Here is a 23,100-nt window from a genome sequence, read left to right as displayed (position 1 = left end):
CACACAGCACAGTCTCCTGTGCCCCACTTCTTCCATACCATGCTGTCTCTCCTACACTCCACTTGTTGCGTGAGCCATCTTGAATCACCCTGGCCAAAGCCAGGCAACCACCAGAGTGACAGCTCTGGCCCTAGCTCAGGGCAAATGACAGCTGTAGCCCCAGCTACCATCTGTACCCTGGGCTGGTACTTGAATCTGAGATACCCACCCCCCCCATGTTGAAGGGTGAAAAAAAAAAATCTCCTCTTGGATTCAAGTAAATACAGTACTATTGCACCATTCTAGCGGGCGTTCTGGTTCTTTACCTCTTACACAAAGGTCACTTTTACTTCTGGTGCACACTACTTCCACCAAATAAATATTCTACTCCATCTGGATGGGACCATTCCAAGCACAAATGAAGGGATAAATGTTTGTAATATCAGTTTGAAGAGGTACACAGAAACCTGAGAGCCTTTCCTTCCCCAGAAAGCAGGCCTTTCAGTTTGTTACAAAGGTAGTTAAAGTTCACAGAACTATTTTGCTAATAGCTCATGATATTAAACAGATACTGTAAAAGCATTTAAGTTCACCTTTAACACAATTTTTTGGTAGATGAATGAAGGCAACTTGGTATGTAAAACAAATGTAAAACAGGAGTACATACCCACCTTGTTATAATCCTATCAATTATTTAAACCAAAAGTAGTATACACATACTTTATGTCGCTACGTAGCACTGGCCATTAACTGTTCTTAAACTTGTAAGTGCAAAGTTGAAATAATATGAATTCTGTATTAGGAATATATTAGATGCAAGAGAGAACACACAGACATGGTATTTTCTTACCTTTTCAGTTGTTGGAGTAGCTGGTTTTGATACAAAACCCAGTCTATCCTTCACAGATAATTTAGTTACATTCTAACCGAAAACAAAACATAAAATTAATTATTTTTCTAAACATGTGTAATTATGTAAGTTTGTAATGACAATCCAACCACAAAATTTTGAGAGCATACCATAACAAAAGAGTAGAGTCATATACCATACTTTTAAGATTCAAACATCTAGATAAAAGAATATTAAATGCTTGAATACATCAGCTGCCCTAGGGATAAGAGGTCTGAACAGATGGGATGACAAGAATTTGTCCAAACAATAGCAGATGTGGTGGTGTCACTTTGGAAAAAAGATGTTTTACAATAACATACCCAGAAGTATCTTTTTTTAACATGCAAGACAACTTAGCTAGAGAAGCCCCTGAACTAAGAGTTGTAGATGCTGAAAATCCAGGCACTGATTTCCAAATGTCACCTTTCAGAACTTGTGCTGTGAAACGTAAGCTAAAGATTTTCTTCCTTCTGGTATATGAACCAAAGAAACGCTGAAACTGTCTGGCTATAGACCAGATATAGTGTTTGAAGAATCCTTCAAAGAGAAAAAATCTGCTCTGAAATATTTCAGGATTCATACAGTTTACTATGTTACTTGCATTCCTTTAATTAAAAGAAATACAACATTTTTCAAAATATCTCCAAGTTAGATGCCGACCATCCACCTCTAATAATGCAGGTTAATGGAAGAAATGTAATATGTTAAATGTGTTGACTGTTAGCAAGTAAAGATTCCAATTCCTGCAGGCAACAAGAACCTCATGAATTAAAATGTAATCTATTGCATCTTTTTCATAACTGATCTCCTGAAATAAAATTCTTCCTGTAAAATCATTTAACTGCTACAGTGGAGCCATAAAACCCACAAGAAAGTATTTTGGAATATTTTCAATGCAGGTTCAGTGGGACTGATGACCAACAAACTAGATTTACAAGAATTTGAAAGTGCACAGCTTTAACACATGGAGGTAAAACCAAAAGGCAAGTTATATAGCAGAAACCTGGCAAAAACCACCTCATAAGAAAGCCCTACTACGTCATTATCACTCAAAGTTTGCATCCAAGTGTCCAATCTGTACAAATAAAAATTCTCACATGTATGTGGCACAACAGACCGTTTCTAGTAAGAAACCTCTCTCATTAAAGAGAGGGTCTAAAGATTGCCACACAGGCAATTAAGCCCCAAACCTTCAAGTTAATGGGATTCTTAAGGCAGTGGTATGCTCACTTGCAGTGAACTGAATGTAGAGATCTGAACAGTTTAATTTATCATGCTTCTCACAGCTGTTACTTAAGTGGACTGACATTTAGAAGATGGTCTAGACAAGCCAAACTGGAAGTCAAATCTGCTTAATTTCTAAGGCTTATTTTGCTATCCAAGATGCAAAATGAGCACCTACTGAAGCAAAAACATCTGAAGTAACAGTATTTCGCAACAAGTACTGTTCCTGGATTTTACAATTTCATGCAAATATTTAGAAAATATTTCACAATCAGAAGTTGTTTAAATACAACAAATTAAAAGCCTGAGAATTTAATAGTTAAAGTTTTATTTGGCAAAGCTTATAGACAGCTTATTTAAATGCATGCTTCCCAACTTCAGTAATATACAGATTATTATTCTGTGGTGAAATCTTTAAATTGAAAGACTGACAATGGTCATTCTAGAGGGCTATTTCTAACCATATGCCATAGGCCAGCCTTTTGCTGGCACAGTCAAAGCTTGCAACCCAGCTGCGATCGTGGGCTGGGAGTCTTCGCCTCCACAGCAACCACCTGCTTGCACTTGCTGCAGATTCCCGACCTCTCTGTAGCGAGGGAAGTGCAGATGTGATGGAGCAGCACAAGTGTGCTGTGGAGGGGATAGGCAGTATGGTGCAGCTCTGCATCACCAGTCCCCAGTGCTGGATCAGACCTCCCAGCCCACAAGCTACCTAGGTGATTCAGCAACATACACATGGAAGCATTTAAATGAACCTAATCCATGCCAGGTATTCTGACAATATTTATTTCATCCTGCACAACAACATAGAACAATTCTAGGTACTTCAACATCTAGTTCGACTTGCATCAGTTCATTGGCATCTCCGCACCAAATACTACGTGCCAGTTCAACACTTGGAAACAAAAAAAGGCTCTCTCAATACAAGCATATTTACCATAGTTACTCAAATTCAAGACAAGGTTTCTCCCCCTCCTCCTTTAACAAGCCTCTTGTTTTCTTGCATACAATACACCCTCTCCTCCCAAAAAGACAGGTACTTTTGGGGGCAGGGAGCAGGGGGAAGGTAGCATGTAAAGGGGGGGGGAAAATGATATTTTCCTGATTCACGGTCAACTATATGATGTAGGGTAAGCCCTTTGGGAAATGCACTGTCCAGGAAGCATGGCATCCCAGGAGACAGTCTAGAAGCAGAAGGAATTTCCTGGTGCCAGCTGCCTCATCCAAACTGTCTCCTGGGATGCCATACTTCCTGGAGTATGCTAAGAGGATGATGTCATACAAGTTTACATTGCAAGGGCAGGAGCAATACAGTTAGCTCTTTACTATATGTAGTTCTTTATACAAGTTCCTGTAAATAAAAAGTTTTGTTTCCACATCACAAGCTTCATCAAGATACTCCCACCAGCTCACTTGCTGCTTCATATAAGCTACAGTGATCAGCCTATAGCTAAGTCTGTGGAAAGGATGCTACAGGAGTCCACTCTTCAGTTTACTGAATAGTGGTTGGTATCTTGACAGCTCCCTGGCATGCTCAGTGCCTCTAGGCTTGCTGCTTTTCCAGCAGAAACAACTTCCCCACTTGAAATATGCACCCTGAATCTGGAGGGCTGATTTTAAGGGTGGGGGAAGAGAATATAAATGTTGTATGTAAGATAATATAGTATCGGACACTTGACCAAAGATAAATCTCTAATTATCACAACTTTTAGAAAGACTTTCAAGAAATTTTACTTGTACCATATCTTATCAGAAATTTTTTGAGGTTTCAGACATGTTTCCGTGATACCTGCCACTATAAAAAAAATGTATAAACTAGGAAAACATTACAATACATCACTACAAACACAAAAGGAAAGATCTGTATCATGGACCTTTGCAACAGAAAACGTTATACATACCTGAACATTTTCTGTATTGGCACTCTGAGCTTCTACAGGCTCAATATTACTTGCAGGTACAGGACCTAATCGCTCCTTGACTGATTGCTTCACTACTGGTAAGCTGGGTTGCTGAACTAATGGCTGTATTACCTATAAAAAAAATAAGAAAAAGAAAAAAAAAATTTAAAACATTCTGACACCATCAGCAGACACCCGGCAACCATGCAGGTTACTACAGGATCCTACCATTACAAAGTTCTAGCATGGCAACTGAAATATTAACTTTATGGGGATTAACACTAACTGCACAATGTATGAAAGTAGCAATAGTTGGATTTTTCGGTGAGAATTTTTAAGCATAAATATGTATTGCTATTCTTCCACATTAAAACATGATCAAAAAGTTGCTAGTGTACTTCCCATGAAACACTTTGAATCCAGTATTCTTCACTTCACTTGTTAAATTGGTGACACTGAATAAATAGTAAGAGCCATAATTCTGGTCCTTTCAGAAACTAAATTACCCTCTGCTACTTCAACTATTTATTTGCAAAATTATGAAAATACAAACATGCATATGCATTTTCTGTTTGTATCCACTTCTTTCAGTTGCTTGGTTACAAAACAGATAAAAAGGGAAAAAACATTATGTAAACGGAAGTCTGATTTAGGATGGATGGGGGCCAACTGAAAAGTAGTATTCTATTTGGTTTGGAAAAAACAAATAAATTTGTGACTGAAAAATGCTCGAGTCTGATCACAAGCTTTTTCTAAGAATTATTTAACAGAAGCTAATGAAAATCATCTTTGTTACCAGCAGTTTTTCCAAGATCCACAAAATTAGCTGGACATAGTAGCTGTTAACTGGGACAATTAGCAGGGCAATTACAAAAACAGATCACCGTTCCTCCCAAATTCAAGAAAAAAAAAAATCTACCTTTAGTATTGGCAAGGGGGAAAAACAACTCTGGGAAGTTACACTGTTACAAATAGAGGTAAACTAATTTTGATAAAATTAGATCTTGGTACCAAAAAAAAAGGGATGAAAAACTAAATTTTAGTTTTTAAACGAATTGCAAGTATGGGACCAGAAATTAATTACATATTACAAAAGTTATTCCTGGTTCAGGCCAGGGTCTGGAATGGGCTCCCAAGGGAGGTGGTGCTCTCCCCTACCCTGGGGGTCTTCAAGAGGAGGTTGGATATGCATCTAGCTGGGGTCATCTAGACCCAGCACTCTTTCCTGACTATGCAGGGGGTCGGACTCGATGATCTACTGAGGTCCCTTCCGACCCTAACATCTATGAATCTATGGTTATGGTCCTAAAATACAGATAATCAATGGCACAAAAATCTGGGTTTATTTGTTCTGCAGTTTCTATCTTCGATGTAACTGCATTTCCCACTATCCTGTAAATGCTAACCTTATGTTTTAATGAAAGTTCAATTTTGCTATTTTTCCCCACTCAGTAGAAGTTAAACTCTGTCCTTCAAAGCCCTACAGTGGAAGAGTCAATGTGCAAAACGATGTGACACTGCCCCTCCCTACATGTGCACGAAGGTCAGGAGGAAAAGCATTTGGGGGAAAAGGATATTTCAGGGGAGCATAAAAGATTGGGAAAAGGGCCTTTCATAAAACAAAATGTGCTGTCTGTCACTCTTCTCTTCTAATGGTCTGCTACAAAGAAAAGGTTGCATCAGATAAACAGAGCAACTGATAATTAACAAAGTAAATGCTACTTCAGAGCCTCATTTAAACTTTAGAGATGGTTAAATGGAATAGAATAATCCATAAAACACATAATGGTGTCAACATAACCATTTCACCCCACGACCTTAATTCATATCTTACTAATCAGCTCTTGAAACTCAAAACCAGAGTACAAGGAAAATTAATAAAGCTAGTTTTATTCTTTTAAACCTTATACTCCAAAATAACTTGTCCATCTTTTAGCAATTTAATTAAAAATGCTAATTGAAAAAATAAATTTTAAATTCTATTACAGGCAGCATATAGAATTAACTTTTTTACCTTCTGTGGGGTCGCCTGCATTTGTGGAGCACTGCCTTCTCGATGCCAATAGACTTTAATAAAACGATTATTTAATACTGCTTCTGTGCTTGATATAGCTTTCTTTGCCTCCTCATGTGTGGCAAACTGAATAAGCGCACCTTCTGGATCACCCTGATAGGCAACCTAAGAATTCAAACAGAAGTCAAGCACACACACAGCAGTTACTACTACACACACTTAAATGGCATTTCTATCGACTGAAAGTGGCAAATTTCAGTATCTTCCATGTTCTGATAGATGGTGAGATGGCGGTGCTGCCATGATGGTCCAAGAAGTGTGACAGGTAAGAATTCTTGTGGGCGATGTCTTTTTGTGGACTACTTGTGCGGCTGGAAAAGATATAGGTAAGCTTTTGGGCATGAGGCCTGAGGAAGAGTTCCATAATACTCAAAAGCTTGCCTGTGTCTATCACAATCATGCGGTTAGTCCAATAAATGATAAGCATAAGAATCCTTGACTCTCAGAGCAACAAGATCACCTCAACATTATCGTATCTATCATCAACATCATCATTAAAGTGCTATTTTCAGCTTTAAAACTTCCCATTAAATCCATTACGGATTAGTGAATAAGGACTTACGATTTTAGACTTTTTTGCCATTTTATTTGGAAGACAAGGGATGTTGGTGATCTGAACTCTCAACAATTATACCCCTTAATTTAAAACTACTGGTTTTAGAAATAGAAAATTATATGCAGGAACTCTTTTGTTATTCATTAAGATCATTTGTTTTCATTTAAAATATTAAGTACAAACTAAATTTATGGAGCATGATAATACAAAGTTCATAGTTACTCATACACTAGGATGGCTTTATACATATTTTCATACAAGTGCACTCAAGGATAATATGCTAGTCCTCTTTTCAGTCAACTATAAATAAACATGTAGGAAGTCAGACCCAAGGTATACATTTTACTAGCGTCTTTCAGAGGCATATAACTACGATTTCATTGCCATCCAAACTTAAAATTGCTTTTTTATATTCTAAATTTAGATTTCCAGTATGCTGGAATACCCCAAACTTCTGCTTTGTAGTCCGTACAGTTCAACAATCGTCTAGGTATATATAAGCAACATAGCAGCATGTAGGCAGATATCTACCTCAAAATACAAATATTATATATGAATACATATGCTTAATTAAAAAAAAAAAGTATATTTAGGCAAATAAAGAAAATTATTCAATATTCTTTCTTCTAATATAATGGAACTACTCAATTGCATTTTCATAGATAGCTATGCTATCTAAATTCCTGTATAAAAAATTTTCCACATACAAAGATCCTCTATAAACTTTCCACAAGAGGTGCACAGAAAAAGTAATCTGTAGCTTTACATTACTTTCACAGTACAACAGAACCCTTTTTTAAGTTAAAAATAATTAAATAGTCTAATAACTTGAAATACAGGTATTTCAAAATTGAAAGTTTGCAATTTCAAGTTTTTTAGTGCCTTTGCAAAAGAAACACTAATTTTGATGCAACTAAATACTATTAAAATGTAATGCATGGGTCAATTTTAAACAGAATTGCTTTAAAATGTGCCTTTTCTAGTAGGGTGACATACACTTCATAAAATGTGCATTATGTCCATGTAGATTTTATAAAGTCTATGCAAGACAAGGAGTTATATAAATACCAAAAGGCCAGAAAAGGCCAAGAATGCGTGTAGCATAAGAGGTTCCTACACTCCACATAGCAAGGAGAGATGCAGGGACCCCAACCAACAGCTCCTTCACATTAGAGTCCTAAGTGAGATGATGACACTGCAGAGATTCTGAACTCCACATCGGCCCAATGTTTTGAAAACTACAGGAAATTAACAGATGAAGAACTTCATTAATGTCAAGAAGCAATCTTACCTTAAAGCTGAAGTTAGCATGTATATTAAGAACATTTAAAAAACCTGAACAATAGAGGTAAAGTAACTAAATGGTCAAATGCTTTATTGGTTCATGGAGGTTATAAATATACAAATGTGCAGCCGCTTAGAAAACAGAAAGAAGTTACCTTGAAATACAGAACTCAGGGATAAACTAGCTTCCCTATCTAGCTCGTGTCTAGCAGTGCAAGATCAATTTGATTATAGATACAGATAGAAAGATAGATTTATGTCTTTATACACACACACTCACTTGGGGGGGGGAGGGGGCAGCGCAGGGATGGAGCACTGCCAGTGCTGCCACTTCACCTCTGGCCCTGTGTACCCCTCCCCCCCATGCACCACTCCATGTCCGCCCCATGCCTCCCCCCCTCCCCTCCCAGTGCAGAACCATGTGCCTCTCCCACACCTTGCCTCTCCACCCCGCACCACTGCTGGCTCCCAGGAACAGGGGGGAGGGAAGTTTGCACGCAGCGCCAGCCACCGACACCCAGCAGCACACAACATACCCCATTCCCTGCCTCCCTCCTCCTGTCTGCCGGCTGTTGTCAGGGCTGGGCACTGGTGGCAGCAGCAGAGGGTTGGGGCGCGGTGGTGGAGGGGGGAGCACTACTCCAGAAACCACCCCCCCATCCCTCCCCTTTTCCCCGCCACCTCTCCCTCTCTGCCAACTATTGTTGGAGGTGGGAGGCGGAGCAGTGGCTCCTTCGCACTCTCTGTCCACAACGCTTCAGGCCCTCACAGCTAATCGGTGTGCACCCTCTCCATGACACATGAGCAGTTGGCCTTGAGCATTACAGACAGACTAAGGCCATTATTATATTATATTATATTAGATATCTATCTATCTCTGAAAGAAAAGTCTTCAGGAAGGGAGTGGATTCAATATATACAATTTTTTCCTTTTATATGTGTCTTGGATCACCTAACAAGACACTCTTCCTGAAGACTTCTTTGGTTTTTTTGTTCTTTCATGTGTTAGATATCTATCATTACCCTACCACATAGATACCTCTCTCTCTCTCATCTATATATCTAAAATGTGGAACTATATGCATATATACATAGTTCCATATATATGATATATGTATGCATCTTGTATTGCCTAACAAATAAAAGAAAAAACATCTTCAGGAAGAGCATGAGTAACCTTAAAAGCTTTAGTTTTCATCTTGCTAAATTACATAGTCTACTAATTGCTACAGTATTTTCAGGTATGGGATGTAATACGAGCTACATAAAAGGTGGCAGTAAGAAGCTAGAATTTCAGAGTGGATTAAGGTTGACTGCCTCAGTGGAAAGGTGGATGCCTAATGTTTTCCAAATGTATACACAACATTGTAGTCTCTTGATCACAATGGGAAAGTGGGGAGAAGGAAGCGTCTCCATATGAAGATGCTGGTGCTTGAAACCACTACTAGGAGCGCTTGAACAGATAATGAAACAATATAGTCTCATCAGTCTGAGGCTTGGTACAAGAGCAAAGCAAGGTTGATATTTCACATAAATAAGATTTAAGTACATCTTAGAAAATATAAACCAAAACAAAGTTGATTTGCGTACGCAGGAAGTAATCAATGTAATTCTGGAAGTTTTATTTGTTTTTAGATTATGAATCCAGAGGCCTGGTCTTCCTCCCATTCTTCTGGGAAAACTGAAGGGAAGTTGGGTGGGAAAAAGCTATGACAACACAACCAAAACTTAGAAAACAGAGCAGAAAAGGAATTTGGTTGGATTTGTTTGAAAAGTTTCTAAATTATTAAAATTTCAAAAACCTGACTAGTCATCTGTGGGGAATATTTGTTCAACAAAAACACTGTCATCTTTTAAACAAACAAAGCTTTCATTTTAGTTCTCTGTGCTTTCAAGTAGGATTACTAAATATAGGACAGACATGGTTACAAAATAAATAAATAAAAACAGGTAGAAAAACTGAAAATGTTTTCAGGTAATCAAGCAAAGTAGCATAAAAAATCCACCCGTTTTCCCCCTTTGCAGTTTACCTTTATCATCAATGTGTTGTCACAGAACATTTCTTTTGACTCTTACCTGTAAATTCACCAAGCTTCCAAATCTGCTGAAGTGCTCGTTAAGTTTACTGATATTATTAAGTTCTGGAGGAACTTTCCTCAATTCAAGCTTTGTATTTTCATTTCCAAACTGTACCTTCTTCTGAAATCCAGGACTGTTTGTTCTGTTGAAATTTTGCCTGCAATAAAATTTGAAAAGAGAAATTCAGGGTGCTTCTAGTAAAGAAAATTTAAAAAGGATAACCCAAGCAGTTCACAGGCCGGTCTGAATCCTATTTAAAATATTCTCATATAATTCTTTCATGGGACTTCAAGTTAGTCAAACAAAAATTGAGGTTGATGTGAGCACAGTGTTTTGTGAGGAAAGCTGAACAAGATAAACAGAATGATTGTTTCTACTGTTTTGCCAAACACTGAGATCAGAACAATACCAAATCAGTTAAACATGTATATAAATAAGGGCAACCACTTTAGCAGCTCAGACTTTGTTTTTCCCTCTCCTTCTGAGCAATTAAGAAGCCAGTTATACTCTTGAAGGGAAAGCTCCTAAAATATTTTACTCTAGACTACAAAAAGCAAACTCCAAGGCTTAGATCTACCATTTATAGAGACGTTTCAGAAACCCAAGAACATTTTCTACTAGTTTGCTCAGTTTCCCAAACATGAACTTCCTTAAATTAAAACCATATTACTACATAGTTTTAATGACCACTCACTTGTCAAACCAGGTCTTCTTCGTAGGAATTCCACCATCCCCTGCACCAATTGTTCTCTTCCTGGACTCAGAATCCACCACTATCCTCATACTGCTCTTATTTGGTGGCTTCTCTGTACACAGATGTGAGATAATATATTAATTTTCTGGTTTTCTATAAGTTTCGTACCAATATGTTTTTGCTCTTCAAAAACTATCAAATAACTTCATACTGAAAAAGATGCTATGTTCCATAGATTAAAAACTAAGTACTGCCTTTATTCCAACTAGTGGAACTGCTAATCCACTATTTTAGCCAATTCGAAGATCAGAAGCCTAATGTCGACCTCATCTCACTTAGTGACTGACTTGCGCCCTGGGACATAAAGAGCTCAATGTCTTATTAGAGATTTCTGGTCAGTGAGCAAGCACAGCAAAAGTTATCTGCCAGAACAGATTTAGTCCACTTTTAGTGCCATAAACAAGAAGCAGCTACCCGATTTGGCTCAATGGGTCAAGTCCAGGGGGCAGGGTTTCCATGAGCTACAGTATCTACCTCCAGCAACAGGGCAGCTGCTTGAGCTGCTGCACTCGTACTGCTCCAGAACCTAGAAGGTAAACACTGCCACTGCTCACCACCCCTCCCACCCGCTTTTCTCCCAATGTTGATGTTAGTCAGTAACAGCTAAAACCACCAAATTTGGCTGTGGACAAGGGGGTGAAGGGACAAGCACCAGCAGCATTTACCTCTTGTGTTTTGGAGCCATGTGAACATAGCAGCTCTGGCAGCTGTGCCTACAAGCCCCAAACCCTGTGGGCAGCAATTTAGCTGCACAATTTAACCATCACTTGGATAGCCTGGATGGTCTGCAAACAATGCTGACATCCAGCTATAATTTCTGTAAGGGTCTATGTCTAATCATGAAATAACACAGAACAACACAAACTGATGGGAAGTTAGACACAACATCACGTATAGCTAGTAAGAAGCTGGCTAGTGAGGAAAGCTTCTACTGGAAAGTAATCAAACTGGGAAGCTCCTTAATCGAATAAACATATTACCAATCACAGATCTATATTGTGATTGTATCCTTGTATTCTCTTCCCTCTGCATGCTGTTTGGCTTACTAGACTAGACTAAGAATTCTTACATAGGGACTGTTTTCCTGTGCGTGTAGGCAGCACCTGCTGTCACACAACAGTTTACCTTCTTAAGTTTTGTTACAGGATTAACAGAATTCTGTGCATCATGTTGTACCTACTGCTATGTATTTCAACAGCCAAACTTTTATTTTTATATCTATCTATATAAATGAATATGAAATATGATTAAAATGAAACATACAGACATATACACACACACACAAAAAAATGTTTCATTTTAATAATGGAACAATGTGGATTTTTGGTTATCTTTAAGTCAGAAAATTTAGTAGTTTGTTTTTTTAAATCAAGAGAAAACCAGGATCTCTGATCATCAACCATGGCTTGTTCTTATTCCTATTTTGCTCATTTCACAGAAAAACAGTGTCTTATAACACTGCAACGAGCAGCCTTAAAAAGTTACCAGTTACTGTTAACAAAAGAAAACAAAAATAATGGCAACTTTCATAATACCTCTGGGTGGCAGATCCATATCGCCTGATGTAAGTCCTATCAAATTAGGTCGTTGGGCATGAACTCTGTGCCTATACATAGGCCTCGAAGTGTTTGTTATACTTGGAGCTTCAGGATTATATCCATCTGTGTCATATGTTTCTGGTAATAAAAGAAATTGTATAATACAAATAAGTTGCAGCTATAAAATCCTAGTTCTGAAAGCCTGCCATTATCTATGGTTCTGACAAATAATAATCAATCGTACAATACCACCCTCTGAAAAAAATAGTCACCCAAGTTTTAGTAAAACTTTTTTTTTTTTTTTTTAGAGTTAAAAGATTCTTGCACTTATATGCAAATTTTCAGATCAGAACATAGTTAAAAGCAGACATTTACAGTTTAATTTCTGAACTTCAGAGGCAAGGACTGTCTGCCCCAAACAGTACAACGTACAACAACTTCTAGGAACCATACTATTATATATTAATCACTATTACTCTATTTAGCAAACACCATGGACAAAGTATCAATACCTGCTGTAAAGAGAGAGGGTGGTGCAGGAGGTGGCTGGTGATGAATACCCGTTGTAACAACAGTAGGAACAGAACTTGTTGCTGAGTTTGGGGGAGCATCCATACCAGCAGGTTGTAAAGGTGGAAGCGGAGGTGGTGGTCCTGTCAAAACCAAGAAGGACACTATTTCATTTTCCTTCTTATCTCCTTGACAATGGATTCAAGCTCCTACAACAGATTACTTAGAGCAGAGATAGGTAACCTTTTGCTGCTTGCAGACCAGAATGACCTGCCTGCAACCAATGCTTGTCCCCCAGGCCATACAGGGCTGAACGCTGCCAAAGCTTCATGTCTGCAGGCCCATGAGCCACACAGGCTACCAACCTCTGACAGAGAGCTTACAAAATGTCTAGCCTTGGAAGTGTTTAAATAACACTTTAAACAAACACTTGTCTGGAATAGTTTAGACAGGGACAAACCAATCTTAAAGAGGGCACTGGACTAGCTGAACTACTGATGTCCCTTCCAGCCTCCTTTTCTATGACTCTACCCAAGGCCTCAGTTACACAGGCAAGGAACCGCATTTGAAGCATGTGTTCAAAAATACTTAATTAAATGCTTCACAGGAAGGAGACTCACTGATTCATGTAAAACTGTTCTCACTGGCACCTTAAACTATGTTAAAATACAATTTACAGAGAAAAGTTACAGTTTAACACTTCACACACAAGACCAAATATTCACTGCCAACCAACTACTTTATGTACATAGTGAATCTCCCTAACTAAACTGTATAAAACACAAATTAGATATTACAAATTTAGTAAAACAAAACAGACTGTCCAGTTTGTGAGTACGAACAATTTAATTTGTCAAAAACCACAACGTTCTCGAGAATATAACTATTACAGAGGACACCGAAGATCAGGCAAATTAGGCCTGACCTTTAAATTATCAACAAATACACATTTTGGGTGTGGCAGAAGGCAAAGCAAGCATTTAAAATAAGCAGAATGTTGATACTATTTTTTTGTTCAAAATGATACCATAAATTTGAAATTGAGACAATGAATTTAAAGTTGTTTCAAGTATTAGTGTTGAACAGTTCTATCAGACCATTATGATTTATGTTTTCATCTCACTGAGAAGGGCAGGAAGTTACAAAGCCACTATGTCAAAGGTGAAATTTTCAAAGCTTCCTAGAGGGTCTAGACACCCAATTCCCATTAAAACAAGGGAGAACCAGACACCCAAATCATTCTGGAAGCTTTCATAACATCATACTTGCAACTGGAAAAGGAAACTCACTGAAGAAAAGTTTCTTTCCTTTTCCTGTTCTATTATCTTGGGTGTCACAAATAATAGCAGATGCAACATTTTCAGACATTTAATTCGTTGTGCTGTGTTTTGGGGTTTTTTTTTAGACTTTGACAAGTTCAAATCAAGTGCTCCATACAGGATTTTGTGGATTTAAAGACCTCTTCCCCTAACTCTTGTCAAAATCTAGCTGTTTGAGATTTCAGGGATAGTACCTGCAGTGATTAAAACTATTAATCTGAAATTAAAATAAACAATTTACCAGTCCAAAAAATACATATGAGAAATCAAACCATTTTGAAAGAAACTTTTTTAAAATCTATTTCAATCAACTGATCATATTAAACATTGCCTGTTAGACTGTTATGTAGGCCAAATAACATGAATGCATTTTGCATCTAAAAAAGTTCTGCATATAATTTTTTTTAATTTTATTTTTACCTGTAACAGGTGGAAGGCTGGGTGGTAAAGGGCCTGGAGGTGGCACTGGAGGTCTAAGATTAACGGGTGGGGGACTCAGAATTGGTGGTGGGGGAGGAAGTCCAGGAGGAGGTGGTCCTTCAACAACAGGGGGTTGTGCTGGAAAAGGCAGAATGCCAGGAAGATTCACATCTTCTACAACTACTGGGTCACTGCCATGATCAAAAGGGCACATGTCTCCTCTCATACAGAAACCCTTTTCTGGAAAAAAAATTAAATGTTAGTAGCATTTAGCATCAGAGGTATGATCTTTAAGTATATAGCAGATATTCTTTACATAATACAGAACCTAAAAATTTAAAATCTTTGCCCAATTTAAATTACCTAGATTAGAAATAATTAAATAGCCATTTAACATGATTGCTACTTAGCCTATTTATAAAGAGTTAACCATGTTAGTATGAAGTCAAGCAGAAGGCAGAGCAGAAGTGAACCTTCTAGACCATTTGAGCAAACTGCAAATTCTCCACAGAAATCTACAAAACATCATAAAAGTTTAAGATTTTCCTAACAATTTCTGCACCAACAGCTGAGGATACACTAGCAGCAAACTGTTTAGTTTCACTGACAAGGAAATAAGCACCACCAAAGCCAAACAGGCTATGAACACATGAGCTTGGAAACAAGATGGTCTGGATGCCTTGAAAGGATGCCCAAGTAATGCACTCGAGACTTGGATTTCCAAGAAGTTTAACAAGGCAGTGGAAGTGTCACAAGCTACTGCTTTTTCCATTATAAATATGTGCAGCATAGGAGCAGACATTGTTTGCTTGGCAGTGAGACCGAGCACCCCGCAGCTGTAACACTGACTAGCTACAGGAACTTAACAGAGCAACCAGAGAAAGAAACCTGGAAATTATAAAGGCAGTCTTAAGGTGGAGAGAGACTTTCCAAGTATAATAATGGATATTACCCAGGTATAACTTCCAAATTCAATGTAAATCCTGATATGCTGTTTAGGTGCAAAAGAAATTAGCACTGACCAAAACCTTCTTTTGAAAGCCTTATTTTAAATGTTCTACATAGGACATTTTTAATTAAATTGTCTATATTGCAATGGTTATCCAAAAGTACTGAAATGCTCTAGTATACCTGTAAAAGTTTTTCTTTAAAAAATAAGTCATATGCACAGCAGACAGCAAAAAGCATTTTTTAATCTCTTTTTACCAGTAGGTCCAATGTCACTTGCTTAAATAATACTCCCTGAAAGTATTGTAAGAAAACCTGCTCAATAAAATAGCAAAAGAAAAAAAGTATTAACTATATTCACCTTAATAGACTATGTGGATAGAAAAAGGATACAATGACTTAGTTTCAGGAAGAATGTTATAACAGATATTGGAAGACTCAGAAAACAAAACTGAATTGTTTTATATGAAAAATCATCATGATGGAAAAGGAAAGAGTATAAAGAAGTAGGATTAGAGAGGCAGGGAATATGTCCTAAATGCTCAGAGAAAAATGAAGAGAGCATCTAACCCTGGGAGGAGGAAGGAGATGTGAGAGTATATATAGTTTCATAGTGCTTAGGGTCAGAAGGGACCTAAACAGATCATCAGGTCCGACCCTCTACCCTGGGCACAAACAAGTGCTGGGGTCATAACATCACAGCGAAATATCTATCCAGCCTCCTCTTGAAGACCCCCAAGGTAGGAGAGCGCACCACCTCCCTTGGGAGTCCATTCCAGAGCCTGGCAGCCCTAACCACAAAGTAATGTCTCCTGATGTCCAGCCTGAACCCTCTCTCTCTAACAATTTGTGGCCGTTATTCCTAGTAATCCCCGGTGGTGCCCAAGGGAACAGAGCCTCCCCCAATTTCCGCTGGTCCCCCTGGTGAGTTTGTAAACAGCCACGAGATCCCCTCTCAGCCTTCTCTTGTGTAGGGTGAATAGGTTCAGGCCCTTTAGCCTCTCTTCGTAGGGCCTGCCCCGCTGCCCCTTGATCATGCAAGTGGCCCTCCTCTGGACCCTCTCAATGCTAGCCATATCCCTCTTCAAGTGCAGCACCCAGAACTGGATGCAGCACTCCAACTGTGGCCTGACCAATGCCACACAGAGGGGAAGGATCACTTCCCTGGACCTGCTTGTGATGCATCTGTGGATGCATGACAAGGTGCGGTTAGCCTTGTCTATATAGAATTAGAACACACAAGCAGAGAGGCAACTCAAAGAAAAGTTCCACAGGGATTTATTTATTTAAATCAGAGTTCGAAATTGATAGAATATTAATGACAATCTAAAGGATAGTTTTATACTAGTTTCTGGACACATATTAGGTTTATTTTTGGAAAAGTAAGATCTGGTAAGATGTTGTATAGGAGGGACTACGTAAAAAAATAAAACAATATACTGGTATGGACAAATGGCTACATTAAAATAGGTTACCATAGAACATCTGATGTACAGCAACATTCAGAGAATCAGAAAATTAGGATTGGAAGGGACCACTGGAAGTCATCTAGTCCAACCCCCTGCTCAAAACAGGACCATCCCAGCCAGGACTCTGTCTAGCCAGGTCGTAAAAACCTCCAACGATGGAGATTCTACAACCTCTCTGGGTAACCCATTCAAGTGCTTTACTACACTTTTTATAAGAAAGTTTTTCCTAATATCTAACCTAATTTTCCCTTGCTGCAAATTGAGACCATTGCTCCTTGTTCTGTCATCTGCCACCACTGGGAACAGACTAGCTTATCCAACATACGGCCCGCAGGCCGCCACGCAGCCCTCCGAGCTGTTTTCTGAGGCCCAAGGTGCTGCAACAGGAAACGAAAAGTTAACACTGTATTTTCGTTTTGTTTTTTTTGGTTTTTTTGGGGGGGGGGGGGGGAAAGAGTGATACCGCTTCCTGTGAGGTCTTGGTTCGCCAGCTCACTGGGTGATAAAACGTTCATGATCCAGGCCCATATTCAAAAAGGTTGGAGACCCCTGATCTAGCTCCATCCTCTTTGGAACCCCACTTCAGGGAGTTGAAGACTGCTATCAAATCCCACCTCAGTCTTCTCTTCTCCAGACTAAATAACCTGTTCCCTCAGCCTCTTCCCATAAGTCAAATGCCTGAGCCCACTAACCATTTTCATTGCCCTCCGCTAGACACTCTGGGTGCCTATACACATGCAGGGAGGCTGCTCTGATGTGACGTAATTACAACGTAGCAGAGCAGACTCGATTAATAGAATCTGCTACAGTGTAGCAATTGCTGCACTCCAGCAGACTCCAGCATCTCCATGCTGAAAAATGCCAGCAGGGGCGCTTTAACTAAAACTTGTTTGACAAGCTTTAGTTAAAGCGCCTCTGCCATTCTTCAGCACAGGGAACCTTGATACACGTAATGCTCCGGGCGCTTTAATTAGAGCAGCTCTCAGAGCCACTAATTGAGACATCCCACACGCACTTTCCTGAAGCATGTGTATAAAATGCCCTCTCCTATTTGTCTACACCCTTTCTGTAGTGGAGGGCCCAACACTGGACACAGTACTCCAAACGTGGCTTCACCAGTGTCAAATAAGGCGAATAATGACTTCCCTTGATCTGCTGGCAACACTCCTACTAATGCAGCCCTGTATGCTGTTAGTCTTCTTGGCAACAGAAGACTAACAACTACTTATGGATATGCAGTTTCTAAAAATACGTAAATCTGCATCCCCAAGGCAAGTGGATGTAAAGCATAAAAAAAACTTCTAGGGCTTAGTCCACATCAGCAAAAGCTTCTTATAAATACCTACGTCTGCATACCTAAACTGGCAGTCCTCCTTAGTGTTCATGCAACTTGTGAAATAAAAGCACCTCTTTACCAGTATAATTGTGTCAATACGTGGGCTTTTGCTAGTATCAAAATGTCACTTACTACTCTATCAACTGAAATTTAAATGTAGATCAACCCTAGCTCTTCGATGGTATATGCCAACCAGTGATGATCAACCTCCAACATGTGGGGCTGTATCAACCAGCCTGCAGGGCACCCCATGGGTCCAGAAATTTGACAACAGGGGAGCAGTGGCAGCATTAATTACCATGACAGCTAACACTGTCACTGCTCCCCCACCACCAAATTTCTGGACCCGTGGGGATTCCAAGCCAGATGACAGTCCCACACGCTGACTGCGATCACACAAGGGTTCACTCAGCAATCAGATCCAGAGCACAGAGCCAGACAGACATTCTGGATCACACTCATGAACTGACACCACTGATCCCATAGTCAATCTGACCTGTAGACTGATCCCTCACTACTAACATATACCATAATGGGAACTGACTTGAAAAATTGATGGAATTTTGTAGACGAGGAAATTCTTCCTAGTGAGTAGGGTATCAACTTTGAATACATTTGACATATTTCTACTGAATAAATCCAAACCGTATCAAATTCATGAGCTGACACTCGTAAAAAGTGTAAAGAAGAATTAAATATTATAGATCAGTGATTCTGCCAGATCCTTTGAACAGTGCCATGAGGTGTGAGGAGATAGTGAGATGTGAAAAAATAAGCAGATAAGCCAGGATCAGGCTTGACCCTGCCTGGACAACCTCCCATCCCTACTGCCCAGCCTCCGTGTAAGAAGGTAAGCACTCTAATATATTAATTAGTTTCTAAAATAGGGTGTCAATTCACAACAGATACAGAGGGGTGCCTTGGGACCAATGAGGGGTGCATCAAGTCAAAACAGTTTGACAACCACTGATATAGATCATAGGTATTACCAGTATAAACACAGGACCTAAAATTTTAAGAAAAGCTACCAAAATTGAAGTGCAAAGAGAGCCTAAGAACTTAAAGCTAAAAGACATTACCAGTCAAAAAATATCAAGTAATAAGTAAAAAGTTAGGAGTAAAATCAGGGGAACAAGTTATCCAAGATTTCTTTGAATTGGACAACTAACTTCTACTTGAAGATAATAAAAAGTGTAACAGAACAATGGTAAGGAAATCACAACCGCTAATTCATATAAAAAGAGCAGTTTCAGTAGCACAGGTCAAAAATACACTGACAACCATGAGATTGTTTAAAAGTAAACTACTCAAATGACTTATTCATTTTAAAGATTTTATTGAGGAAAAAGGTTAAAATAGGATGACAGAAAACAGCTTTTGGGATGACAGTGCTAAACAAAAGACATTATCAAAAAAAGACCAAGATTACTTATCAATGGTGCAATATTTAAACTTCTATTTAAGTTACTAAAAAGTATTACCTACCATCATAGTCTCTACAGCGTTTCTTTGGCAGTGGCGGTCTTCCATATGAGTTGTGGTCTAGTTGTTCTTCATGGAACTCTGACCAACTTTCAGTCGTGTTATTGCCGTGATGAGCAGGAGCAATAACTGTAATAGTGCTGCTCAGTGTAGGGACAGGGTAATGGCCAGATGAAATGTTTGTTACAGAAGAAACCGGAGTATAGCTGTTTTCTAATGGATCTGTTCTATCCAGGTCATATTTTGGCTTTCCCAGATCCCTTTCTGTAAGAAAAGAGTTAACTTTCATAAGACTTATGGTATCAAAGTTGGTAAGCCCCCAAATCTGGCTAACTTGGATAGTTTCTTGGTTCAAAATAGATCAACAACAGCTACCTCTGCTTCGTGTTCTGCTTCTAGTCCTGCTCCTGCTCCTGTCCCTATCCCGGTCCCGCAATCTCTCTTTGCTCCAACTTCTACTTCGACTCCTGCTGTAACTCCGACTCCGCCCTCTTCTTCTGTTGTACCGGTCTCTGTACGAATCTCTCCTAGGTGGATTCCGGTCATAATCTCTCTTGCGAGAACGTTCATCTTTCTTTCTCTCATCACGGCTTCTAAATTCATAGATTCATTACACATCAATGTAATTGTTATTTAAAAATAAGACCACTTTGAAAGCATAATTTAAATTATAAAGCACGTCCATTGCTACTAAAACCTCTTCTTAAAAGGTTAAAAAAAAGTATATTAAAAGGAACATAATACATTAGCTAAAACTCCACGGTGCTTTGAGCATGAAGAGGGAACAGTAGGATTGTCTGCCCCATCACATAAAATTCGGAATAAATTAAGGTATTCAAAAACTAAATCCTCAGTACTATTTCACCTACTAGATCTCTAAGACCTCTGATCAACATTCAGTTTAAGGTGCGATGGGATCTAATCTCTATTCCTAACAATCACACCTCTTGCCACTTCCTGTGGAAGGTAGGCCATTAAACAGAAAACAAAATGTAAGAATAACTGGAATTCGGAGAACGTGCAAGCAGAAGTCTGATTCATTAGCTCAGGAGGACACTTTCCTACAGAGAAAGGAGCAAGTGAGCCCTGAGTGCCTTGCTCAATTATTTTAAGCATTTTGTTTTAAAAAATAGTGGATGAAAAGCATATAAGTGATCACTATATAATGCAAGATGCATTAGCATAAGGGACCAGAGATCAGGGTTTCCTCCTTTTTTCCTAGGAAAGTATCCTCCCTCACTGAACTATAGAATCAGTCTTCTTAAATGCTCTCCTTCCAATGCCATGCCTCCTGTATTCCTTTGCATCCAGTGGCCAGACTTCAATGAGACAGGGAGGATGCCCTCATTCCATCCTAGTTTTTAGCCTGGTTCAAGTGCTTCAGTGGGAGGTAGAGTTAAACCTCCTCCATCTAAAAAGGACCAAGGAACCCAGGTCTCAATTCCTGAGGATGTATCCTAACTATGACTATCAGGCAAAAGGTAAATCTTCCACTTGCAATACACTGATTCATGTAGCCATTTCTCATTTGAGCAAGCTGGATCAAAGTATGATGAATATGCCAAGGGCTACCCAGTGAAAGAATAGGAGAGCTGTGTGCCTCCTGCAAGGAAAACAGGAATATCTTCTGGAAACACAAAGCTCTGCATCTCCGCAAGATGGAACAGGATCAGCGTCAAGAATTTGTCCAGTAAGAACAGCTATTCACCTCCATGGGTGGAATAGAACTCCCAAGGTACGATGTGAACTTCGAAAGTTAGTAGCAAAGCTGAAGATGTGAAATAAGACCTGGGACCTACCTAGAAAATCTTGGCACATGATGCTAGATTTACTGCTGATTTTATTTGTGTAGCTGATTTTTTTCAAATGAATACCATAGTATAAAGTCTTTCACCACTCCTTTCTTCAAAGACAAATTTCTCATGTGAATGTTTGCATACTTTTTAGTGTATAAGAAGTCTTGTATAAACCATAAAGATTTAGATAAAATACTGAACCAGTAATTATTATCCCAGTAGCACATCTTCAAGAAGTTAAGTCAAAACTGAAAGCTACTAAAGAAAAATAATAATACTGTATTTACATAAATATAAGACAAGTACCCCCCATCGACATGAGGGAAAAGAGCTCCTTGTCTTATATTTTCATACAAGGAAACTGCATTAAATACATTATCTAACATTAAACTGCTGCCAAAAGCAGAATGTGCTTAGTAATGGAAACCTACTATAAAGTTGATTAAACACAGGCAAAACAGCATGACTATATGTATGAAATGCATGGCCATATTGGTTAAATATACTGATAGGAAGAGTTTGTTTATTTTTTGTGCACAGCCCTTCAAAAAAGAGGGGGGGGGGGGGGGGGGGGGGGAGACAATGGCTCCTCCAGGAGGCTATGACCACCGGGCCTGGAGGTACTGCAATACCAGAACAGCACTCGGAGACACCAGAGCAAGCTCCAACCATCTTCCCTGGTGCCAAAAATGCTGATCAGTACCTACACCACAAGGATAGCTTAGTGCAGCCCACCTGAATAAGATGTATGGTAGTGCCCACTGAGCTCAATCCCCCTCAGTGCCGACTCTTTCAAGTCATGGTGAGCCACTACACTGAATACACTTCGACTTCCTCTTCACTCCCACAGATGAGCTATGCCTTTCTTTCCTACTTCCAATCTTTCCTGTTTCTTCACCAGCTTTAAATGTCTGGCAAACCTCACCAAATGCAGCCCCTAACAGTTCATACAGAATCCCTGTCTCCTCCCCCCCCCACTTTTGCATATAATTAGCCTGGCCCCACCCTCTATGAGATGACATTGGACAAGGCTGCCCCTGCACCTGACCTGCATATACATTTTTGGAGGATCCCAAGACTCGTGACAAGAACACCCAGTTCCAGTAATGAGTGGGAGGGCTAATTAACACATGGATCCTTTGGTTGTTGGGGGGGGGGGGGAGAGCAGGAATCTAGAATCCACACATATACTAAGCAGTGCTGAGCTATGGCTTGAAATGCTGTTGACTCTGTTGGGACCCAGCCCAATAAACTATATGGTAAATCATGAGCCTTTTGGCTGTGTACTAGTATCATGCATACTTTGTATTACATATAAATAGCTACAAAAAGAATGCTTAAAGGTGGCTTTTATGTGCTAAAACTTGCAGCAATTCGAAAAAAAGGTAAAATGCATCAATTGTGGATGAACTAATCTATGTGTAGCCACAGTAATCTGCCTATATGTAAATTACTACAGGCATGTGTATTTCAAAGTCTGTGATTTCAAATTTGCCTCTCACTACCAGGTGCTCAGAGAGAACAGGGTCTGGCAGAAAA

General features: G+C 39.2%; 1 protein-coding gene across 5 annotated transcripts in view; it reads right to left on the bottom strand.

The window, feature by feature from the left end:
• RBM26 (RNA binding motif protein 26) overlaps window positions 1-23,100 on the bottom strand; it is a 94,100-nt gene that overhangs the window by 47,192 nt on the left and 23,808 nt on the right. For 4 of the 5 annotated variants that reach the window (XR_009461702.1, XR_009461762.1, XM_019488609.2 and 1 more), the window contains exons 5-14: window positions 20,141-20,358; window positions 19,769-20,029; window positions 14,531-14,770; window positions 12,794-12,934; window positions 12,279-12,419; window positions 10,684-10,795; window positions 9,987-10,146; window positions 6,011-6,175; window positions 3,997-4,128; window positions 830-901 (exon numbers count right to left, since the gene is read on the bottom strand). Coding sequence is in view for 3 of the 5 variants with exons in the window: in XM_019488609.2 (XP_019344154.1) it covers window positions 830-901; window positions 3,997-4,128; window positions 6,011-6,175; window positions 9,987-10,146; window positions 10,684-10,795; window positions 12,279-12,419; window positions 12,794-12,934; window positions 14,531-14,770; window positions 19,769-20,029; window positions 20,141-20,358 (1,642 nt within the window). In the remaining 2 variants the exon portion in view is untranslated. The remainder of the gene's footprint in view (window positions 1-829; window positions 902-3,996; window positions 4,129-6,010; window positions 6,176-9,986; window positions 10,147-10,683; window positions 10,796-12,278; window positions 12,420-12,793; window positions 12,935-14,530; window positions 14,771-19,768; window positions 20,030-20,140; window positions 20,359-23,100) is intronic. The other variant, XM_019488608.2, reaches the window with a different exon arrangement.

The sequence above is a fragment of the Alligator mississippiensis genome, chromosome 1, assembly GCF_030867095.1.
Source record: "Alligator mississippiensis isolate rAllMis1 chromosome 1, rAllMis1, whole genome shotgun sequence".
NCBI lineage: Eukaryota > Metazoa > Chordata > Crocodylia > Alligatoridae > Alligator > Alligator mississippiensis.
The sequence above is the reverse complement of the archived record's forward strand: the minus strand, read 5'-3'. Positions and strand labels throughout refer to the sequence as shown.